This window comes from Hipposideros armiger, unplaced genomic scaffold, assembly GCF_001890085.2.
Source record: "Hipposideros armiger isolate ML-2016 unplaced genomic scaffold, ASM189008v1 scaffold_845, whole genome shotgun sequence".
NCBI lineage: Eukaryota > Metazoa > Chordata > Mammalia > Chiroptera > Hipposideridae > Hipposideros > Hipposideros armiger.
In genome coordinates this window covers 670458-680480 of record NW_017732195.1, presented here as the reverse complement: position 1 = coordinate 680480, position 10023 = coordinate 670458, and the positions used below count along the sequence as shown (strand labels likewise).

General features: G+C 44.4%; 1 protein-coding gene across 1 annotated transcript in view; it reads right to left on the bottom strand.

Moving 5' to 3' along the window:
- LOC109374610 (dual specificity protein phosphatase CDC14A-like) overlaps window positions 1-6517 on the bottom strand; it is a gene marked incomplete at its 3' end in the record, with an annotated part of 67191 nt that extends 60674 nt beyond the window's left edge. Inside the window, exons 1-2 of the mRNA XM_019629349.1 lie at window positions 5992-6517; window positions 5101-5191 (exon numbers count right to left, since the gene is read on the bottom strand). Coding sequence (XP_019484894.1) covers window positions 5101-5191; window positions 5992-6040 — 140 coding nt within the window. The remainder of the gene's footprint in view (window positions 1-5100; window positions 5192-5991) is intronic.
- Between the last annotated feature and the right edge of the window lie 3506 nt (window positions 6518-10023).

Below are 10023 nucleotides of genomic sequence, written 5' to 3'. Positions count from 1 at the left end.
CACCCCCGCAGGCTCAGGACAACTGGGAACTTGCTGGAAGCACAAGAGCATGAACTTCAGGGCCCGTTGCCTGTGGCTCGAATCCAGGTCTGCAACTTACTAGGCTCATTGACTTTAGGCACTAGTTACCGTCTCAAGGCCTCAGTTTCCTCAACTGTAAAGCGGTGATAATGACAGCACCTAACTCCTAGGGTTGTTCTGAAGATTATCTGAGTTAATGTGTGTAAAGCACACAGAACACTGCTTGGCACAGGACTATAAATGTGAGTTCTTGTTTTCATTACCATGGTGAAACTTGTCTCTGAATTCAACCAAATCTCCTCTTCTGTCTACATCATAACAATTTATAATGAGAGGTGAGGTAACAAATGATGACCCTAAGGCTCTATAAGATCCTATATATGGGTACATGCGCTTAAGTGGCATTCACCTTTCCATTAAATTAACCTACTTGCTACATATTAAATTTGAAATAAAAAATGAAAAGGGTTCTTCTCATCTTTATCTAACTTAAATACTCTATTCCCACAAATATTTCCAGGCCAGAGAAGTTTTTCTGTATTTCAATAATGTCCAAGGTTCACATTTTGACTCAAACCTATGCTACAGACTACATGAATCCTTCCTCTATAAATTATCCAAAAGTTCCCAGTGGCATTCATATCAGGCTGCTTTAATACAGTTTAAATGAAAATTGAATGTTGTAAATTATTTAAATCTTCAAGTTAGCTAATTAGTCCTCATTAGAGGCGGCTCATTCTTCCATGTTAAAACATTTGGAAAAATTCTTCGAATCACTACAGAAACTGCTTAATATTCAGTCTCCAGAGTATGTCCATGAAGAGTTCTCTCCAGCATTTTCAGTACCCTTCCTTTACAAACACAAGAAACGAACATGAACAAAGCTGAAAATGAAGACCCTCTGTACTACCCTTCACAGCAAGCTGGCTTTCTGGGCATTAACAACCCTGAACCATCAAAACAATTAGGAGGGGCACACAAAGTTATAGCAATTGACATATTTGATTTTGCTAACTTTTGAGCCAAAAAAATTTGAGCCAAGTTTCTAAAAGTAAGCCTGTATTTGGATTACGGGGCCCAATTCCAAAACCAAGTTGTGCATTATTTGTAGCTTAACTGAAGACAGATAAATCTGTGAAAGGCTCCCTTTTTATGGGCTACTTTTGTCCCACAAGTATGTTAGCCTATACTCTGATTTTAATTCTGATCTGTGAAATCATAACCCAAGGACAAACGTATGCTCTCTTATCAACCACATTTTACTAAGACTGCTCAGGCCTTTATATTAACTTAATTCTATTTGTAAATCAAGCAGAAAATTCAGACTTTCATTTTTAATAAATAGCATTACCTCATGAGGCCACTTTGTTAAATTTTCTCTACCGGCTTCTCAGAAGGTTGCCACTTTAATCATGGAGCACTATCACCTTTTGATAACTAAATAAAAATCTGCACAAAACACAGCTGTGTCCAGAATACCTATGGCCTAATATTTAGAGTCTACTTCTTGACTCATAAATAATAGTTGCATTTCCAAGGTGATAATTTAGCCAGAAAGGCAGCACTCATTCATTTATACATTTTGCAAATAAGTATACAGGAACAGGGCTGAAAAAGGCCCTGTGTGATCATGTACATTGATATGTTCCTTTCCTTGGAGACATGTATGTTATATGACAGTCAAGACTGTCCTCGCCACAAGCCATCCTCCATCGATAGAGCCCAGGTTACTGCATGTCTTTCGAAGGGCTTTGCAGTCTCTCTCATCTACACTCCTAAGAAGCGGAGCTGATGGATTCCACTGCTTCCGTCCCTCTCCACTGCCTTCTCTCTCCTCCTCCGCTTTTGTCCACCTCTTTGGCTGCTTATTCCCACCTCTTTCCCCTTCTACTCTCACCTTGGCCCCGCCTATGAAAAACAGACCTTGATGTCTTCTCTTTCTCCAAGACATCACATCGTTCTCACATTAGCATCATCTCTTTTGGGAAAACTTGCAAACTTAAGAACTTCAAATGTATGTGATATCCCTTAAATTCCTTAAATTCAACCTGACCAAAATGCAATGCCTCGTCTTGCCCAAGAAAGCCAATTCCTCTGCCCTACTTCCTGCTTCGGTTAATGGATCCAGTAGGGTCACCGTGACCCAAGCTGTCTTAAGGAGTTCTTTGACTCCTCTTTTTCCTCAGCACCCCACCAACCCACCCACCTGATCTGTTACCAAGTCACATGGATTCAGATCTCTTCTTTCCACTACCATTACCACCCATCCTAATCTAGGCACTTAGTTCTTCCCCCTGAACATTCTAGAATTTTTCTCAGTGGGCTTCTACCCCGTCTAATCCATCTCAAATGATGCTATCATATTAATTTTTGAGAAAGGATATATGTACTCCAGAACCGACGAGCTTGGTTTCATATTCCAGCTCTGCAACTTCTTACTTCTGTGACTTTGGGCAAGTTACCTAACCTCTCTGTGCCTTCCTCTCACCATTTGCACACTGAGGATGATCACAGTACCTGCTTCATAGAACCTTTGTGAGAATAAAATGGATTCATAGTTGTGGAGCTCCTAGAACGGCATCCGGCATGCATTTAAATGCCTGCCACTACTTGCAGTTGGCACAGATCTAGTCATACCATGGCCTGCCACAAAGCCCTCAAGAGAGTCCCATGGCATTCTAAGGACAGCATGGTTCCTTGCCCTGGAATTCAATCTGCCCCCACCTGACCTTTCAGCTTCAGATCGCCCATCCTCATTTGGCCTGTAGGCAATCTGGAGGACATACTAGTCCCTGAACACTGTCCAGAGCCCCATTCCTTATCCTTGCTCTTGTCATTTCTAGGATCTTTCCACTCACATCTCTGCCTAATAAGACTCTGTCTTGCCTTCAAAACAACTTTAACTCCTCCATGAAGCTTTTTCTGAACGCTTCACTCAGATGTGTTCCCACCCGCCTGTGAATTCCTCCTAGCATAGGGGACATGTTTCTCTTACGGCAGTTACTTTTTCTATACCTCTAATTCCAGTCCTGCCATTCTCCCTCCAGCCTTAGAGCTCCATGAAGTTAATATGCACATTCATTATCATTGTATTCTCTATATCATCTAGCCCCCTTTTAATATGTTGGGATAACAAGAAAGATGGATTTGTGGGTGATCAGAACCACAGCCACCTCTGTGGTATGGTAGTTGGGCAAGTCCCAACGAAACGCTCTGCCCAGACTAGAGTCCTCATCATAGTTTCGAGTGATATCAAAACTCACGATATAGGTTGGATGGCCTCTCTGGCAAGTCTTTTTTTACAGGACACCAGAAACACAGTAGAATAAATCTAAGAGGAATGTGATTTGTAGCCTCATCATAAAACGCCAACATTAAAGTCACACCAAAAATGTTCCTTATCTATCATATTAGGCTCCAAAAACCATTGAATACTGTGTTTAATTGGCTAAATGCAATTTCCTGCTAGATCTACCATCGAGCAATCCCAAGAGAAGCAACTCAGGCCTCGGCGACTGGAGCTTGTTCAGTAACACATGAGCAACCTCTGGCACATCAGTCACTGCAGAATTGAACATAATGGCACATACACAGTTCCTACCCTCAGACTCACGAGAGGTCCCCAAACCCTAAACTCACCAAAAGAAAGCCACAACAATGCATATTCCCAACAATAGAGTGAACATTCAATAAACACTGCAGGCAGTGACATCATCCAGGTACATGGGGTCAGGGAACTGGCCCGCACATTATTCCATTCTGTCTAGGAGAGCTGTAACCTGACACCAGGGGTAGAGACCTCTTTGCTGCAGGAACTCTGGGCATTCAAGAGAGGCAGCAAAGGGCTCTTTCATTCCCACTTTCATTTCAGTTATTCAAGAAGCATCCTGCTCCCAGCTCCACTAAGAGAAATGTCCTTAAGACATCAGTTTCAAGAATCCCTATGATGAAGTGACAATTAAAGATTGTTTTCCCTCAAATAAAACATATGCTCTTGAAGGTCAAGAATACTGTCACTCTTGGAATGAACTGAATGCCTGGTGGTACCTCCAAATCCTCAGGCAGAACTGCCCAAATCCCAATTAACAGGTCAAGTCTTAGGAAGCTTACTAGAGTGACTATGGCTCATGTAACTACATTCATTTAATTGCACGTTAGATAAGACAACAAGAAAGTAAAATTAAATGTTTAAGTTAAAATATATTAAAAATATATATATTAAAACTACTCTGTAACACCAGCTCTTTTAATAAACGGACATAATCAAGTCAATTCAGCTTTCTTATTCCTTATTTGTTGCTTTTATTGAATAGAGATGTATCTCTAATTAAATTTTTACTATTCTTAACATATTAAGGTACCTTTTTTCCTGTAGACCAATGATCCTTTACAGAAAAGAGTTCCATACTCTTATCTTATACTCTCAAATCCTAATCCCACAGAAGCAAAGTAACCAATGAGAGTAAATCAGCACTCCTATACCATTCCTCAAAGGCAAAGAAAACAACACTGTGAAGCTTGGAGCACCCAAATAAAATAAGTCAGGATTTCGTCATCCAGGTAAAGTCTTATTCATCAATAGAACCTAAACACAGCTACCTCCAGCTAAATGTGTCCCACTTTCAAAAAAAAAGAGCTACACAAACAAAAACATCCTGAGAGACAACAAAAGACTTGTGAACTGTAAAGCTGAAGCACCTGTAATACACACACTGCCCTGGATTCTGTGGGTGCTCCATAAACACTCGGGGACTGATTCATAGGCCATTAGAGTCTGGCAAGGACAGAGCATGTCTCCCTGGTCCTGTTCTGGGAGTGTTAGGAATTCACAGTGTCAATCTGTTGTGGTGGTAAGAACTAATATAGACAGAGGTCTAAAAGGACTGAGGTGTTGACAGGTTCAAATTATGTTAACTTTCCCTGTATCTTTCCCCAAGCACCTGAGCCTTAAAAAATTGGAACTGTTACTTGCACCACTGTGGGAAAGTGAATAAAACTGCCATAAAGGTGCATATTGTTTCCTCACCAAAGAGCCAACAAGCTAAATGGTTGAGAAAAAAAAACAAAATAGAAACTTACTTTTCATAGACCAGCTCCTCATCGATGGAGAAATAGTGGGTATTTACTGTGCTTTTTGGTCTATTCCTTAAAGTAGCAAAATATAACCGATCTGAAAGACAAGTTTAAAAGATGGAAGAAAACATATGAGAAGTAGGGAAGCTGGGGGTAGGGGTGGTGATAATACATAAAAGATCAAAATAACAACTGCTACCCATTATTTAAAGACCCATTAACACGAATTCTTGCAGAAACCTGATCTCTTCCAGAAAGAGACCCCAGAGCACAACAGAGAGACAAGAAGATGACCTCTGACTGAGGGACTCGGCGGGGCAGAGCTCCCATATCTCCCTTGTTTCTAGTCAGCGGGAGCTGACAGAAGCTGGGGGTACCCGTAGAACTGGAGATGCAAGTTTGGTTCAGAAATCTCCAGACCTCAGCCGCTGCGGAAGAGAAAGAGAGAGGCGAGCCTTCCCCTGCAGCTCCGGAGACTTCAAGAAAAGGCAGGGGGGAGAGACAGCAGGGTGTGATGGGGGGTTGGGGGGTGTCCTGAAAACCGAAGTCAGCAAGTAAGTATAAAGATAAGGGGGATCTAAAGGGTCACCCGGAGCAGAGTCCCCGCGAGCTGCTGCGTGCAGAAGCGCGGCAGAAGGCGGTGGTGTCCCAAAACCGGGTGGGGAGGCCATCCGAGGGAGCTGCAGAGGGAACGAGGGACGCGAGAAAGACAAGAGAAGCCGGAAGCAGGGGGTCCTCGGGGAGAGGATAGTAGTGAGAGGGCTGAGAGCGCGCGCAGCGGCTGCAGGACACTGGGGGTCCCGGGAGAAACCGGGGGCAGTGGCTGGGACGTAGGGGCGAGAAGTGAAGTGTTGGGGGCGAAGGGGGGTTGGAGGAGGCGGGGCGGCTGCTCCTCACCTTTCATGAACTCGCAAGCCCCGATTAGTTCCCCTGACTCCGCTGCCATCTTAAGCGAGATACGCACGGGGGAGGGCTGGGTCGTGGCCAGCTGAGGTCACCCGCCCCCGGGGGCTTGCCCACTGCCCAGGAGCTGGGGAGCCTGCAGTCCCGAACACCGAGCCCGACAGCGAGAGGTAGCAGGCGCCGAAGGCGGAGGCGGCTGGGGGGTCAGAGCGCCGGGCGCCCCGGGGACATTCCGTGGGGAACTCGAGCCCGCTCCGCGCGGGGCGCACACGCCCCGGGCTGTAGCTGCTCGGATTCGGACCCGGCTGTTGCTGCTGCTCCGCCGCCTGGGAAACGCAGACCAGCTCTCACGGCCGGGCACAGTCTTCTCCCGGCTCCCAAAGTGATCATGGAGGAGCAGGCGTCTGGCCCCAGTCGCGCCCGTGGCTACTCGTGCGGCAGCGGGCAGGACTCTGGTGCCCGCGGGCTGGCAGCAGCGGCTCCGGCTCCTCCTTCGCCACCTCCTTTCAGCAGCAACTCTTCCTCCTCCTCCTCCCCCTGGGCCCGCCCCCAGACCTTCCTCCCCGCCCTCCCTCAGCCCCCTCCACTTTCACGGCTCCGCGGCCATCCCTTAAAGAGACAGCCCCTCTCCTTTCTCCGCTCGGCCCGCACCCGTTACCAGGGGCCCTGCGGGTCACTAAGAGCCGGTTGCTAAGGCTTTGTTGCGGTCCACCAATTGCGGTACAAGGAAGCAGGGCCCTCCGGCCGCAAGAGCCGGGCGGGGCCTCCAGACAAACTTATGAATGAAACGGCGGAGTGGGGAATGGATCGCCTGGAGGGCGCTGCGGCGACTTCCAAGGATGCGCCGGCGCTCCTCCCTTGTCTGCACCCACTCCAGATTTTTCTTCTCCGTCTCCCATTCTCTCGCGCGCCCCACTCACCCACGTTCTTCTAACCTCTTGCGCGAGCACACACACACACAAACTCTCTCTCTCTCTCTCTCTCTCTCTCTCTCTCTCTCTCTCTCTCTCGGTGCCTTGCCTTACCTCTAGCTAATCTTTCAAGCAACCCCCATCCCCATCTCTGATGCATCCCCATTTTATAAAAATTAAAATTAAAGCGCTACCTGCTAGCTCAGAAGAACTCGTACTGGTTCCCTCTATACATACTGGACTCTGATATAACTTGTGCTTTGTTCTCACGGGGGAAATCGTTCCCATCCGGTTCCCCCACGTACGCTCATTTGGGCCGCCACTGGGCGTAAAATCATCACAAATGCCTAACCTTTATATTGCTCTAGGCCCGCGGGGGCGGGGGTGAGGACGGCGGGGCGGAGGCGAGGCCACCCGGGGGGAGGGAAGTGGAGAGGGGCGAGGAGGGAGAAATTAACACAAAAGAACGTCTTTACGGCGTCTCGGTTGAAGCGCTGCAGGGAGTGGATCCTCTCAAAGAGGCTTGTTTCTGTGAAGCATCTCGTACTGTCTGAACAACTTTAATGTTGGGTGTCCTACGGACATGCCTAATTAGAGGGCCGATTCTTCATATGAAAATGGCGCTCCAGACCTATCATCAGAAGAGCATGCGCTTTGAGTGGTTTCTCCAGCAACAGGGACTGGCACCCGCTTGGGGATTCGCAGTGGCTAGTTTACCCCTTGGGAGAAAGGGGGCGCACGAGTCAAGAGTTGGTTCCCTGACTTGGGAGGAGCGCTTGGTGGTCGGCGAGTCAAGCTCAAATCATTGGTCTTAGCCCCTTAGACAGTTTTGCTGGCTATCCAAAAAGCTAAACCGGCACAGAAAATGATAGACGAATATTACTTCGACATTAAGAAAAAAATATTCGGAATATCTCAATAATTCCAATCGAACATGCCCTTGTAGGATAGTAAAAAGAAAAACTTATCCTGATCTTTAAACTCTAACGCCAGAGCCATATGAATTTGACGCTGAAAGAATCACTGGAAGATCACCGCCTACCATCCCATCCTCATCACTCGAGGAAAAACTATCTCAAAAGGGTTTTTTAAACTGTAAAAGTCCAGAAAAGATGAGTCGTAATGAGAGTTCTACTCTGTTGAGATGCATTCCAGGTTTTACAGATCACTGGCCATTGTTACAAAGTTCTAAAGGAAGCATCTCTGACACATGTCCTCAATCACACAATTAGGTGAATTTTGCCTGATATTTACTCTCCCAAATCTTGATGTCAACAATCCAGTTGGCAAATTCAAATTACTTTACTGAAAAATTCTAATTGAGAATTTATATCTGAAAGATACAGAAAAGCAAAGTATATGACTGCCCCAATAAACTTACCCACTTTGTTTAAAAAGCTAAATTAATTCAATGATGGCTATCTTTTTCTAAATTTGCTGATTTAAAATTCATGTAGAATCTAGATCAGCTTAACAAATTTCCTAAAATATTTTTATACCAGTGTTGCATTAGAAAAATTACGTAAGGGGCTGACCGAGTGGCTCAGTTGGTTAAGAGTTAGCTTAAGAGCGCGAGCTCTGAGCAACAGGGCCGCTGGTTCAATTCTCACATGGGCCTGTGAGGCTGCACCTGAGCTAAGCTGCCAACAGGTGGCAGGATGACTCAGCTGGTGAGAGCATGTGCTCCTAACAACAAGACTGCCTGTTCGATGGTGGGCTATGACTGGCCACAACTAATACTGAACTCGGCACCTTGAGCTGAGCTGCCACCCAAATGGCTCAGTGGATAGACCGTGCGCTCTTAACAACAAGGCTGCTGGTTCAACTCCCGCATGGAATGGTGGCTACGCCCACCCACAACTAAGATTGAACACAGCACCTTGAGCTTAGAGGCCACAAGCTGCCAATGGGCAGCCAGATGGCGACTGGCGCCCTCCACAACTAAGACTCAATAACAAAACTTGGCTGGTCCTCCTCACCAATTACCCAACACTGTTCCGCTCCCCCAATTCCCCAATAAATAGAAAGAAAGAAAGAAAGAATACATTAGAAAAAGAAATCTAACTTCTCATTAATAAATAATTATTTATTATTATTTATTAATAATAATAAAATTTTTATTATTATTCAACAAATAAAATTTTAATTTCTCAAAGTAAATAGTCTAATGAAAGGAGCTCTAAATCTACACTTTCAGAGAGAGCAGATTTAATTGAACACCTCTTGTTATTTTCTAAAATAAATTTATGAAAACATTTTCTTTCATATAATTCTCCTGCTTAGATATTTTGTTCATGAGGAATGAATTATGACCTAAATAGAAGTCCTTAAAATTAAGAACTCAAAATGGAAGCTTATATTTCCATAGCATATTTATAATATGAATATTATAATAAAGTTTTTGAAATTACAATATTCATTTTGAAGATTCTAGAAATAATGTTTTTTTAATGTTACATGAAAGGAAAATAAGTGATTGCCAGCATAATCAAAGCTCTCTAAAGCAAACCTGCACAATCTAAATGGTACAGAAAATTCTACAAGAAAAATTGTGAACAAGATAGGGCACACATAGTAATTATACATGTCCAGGTTCTAATGAGATCATAAAGCATTTTATTCTGTCAATTATCATGAGGTCAAAATTTCTACTGGTTGTAGTTTCATAATAAAGTCATGATTTCACAGTCTATGGAGGAAGATAATGGAAGAAACTTCTTTCCAGTCACCCAAGTTAATATAAATGTTAGGAATTGATTTTATTTTAAACAACAGTAAAGAAAGGAGTTTCACACATAAAGGAAATATTAGGTTGTCGGAAAAGTCATGACGTATGTTTTTTATGTTTTTCGTTGCAAAAATGCATCATGACTTTTCCAACAACCCATAGTAAGAGAATTAAGATGTACTCAACTGCAGAAAGGAAGGTAGTGTTATACCTAGAAATTTAAGTTAAGTGTAGAAGATGTCTCAAGTTTGAAAACGACAACATTTAGTCCAACTCAGCAAACATCACTTGAATCCTACCCCGGACGCCCTGAGAGGTGGTCCAAGGCCTGTGCTTGTGCACCTGCAGAACTAGAAAATTCTGCTAGAGGCCACTCTGAAATATGTC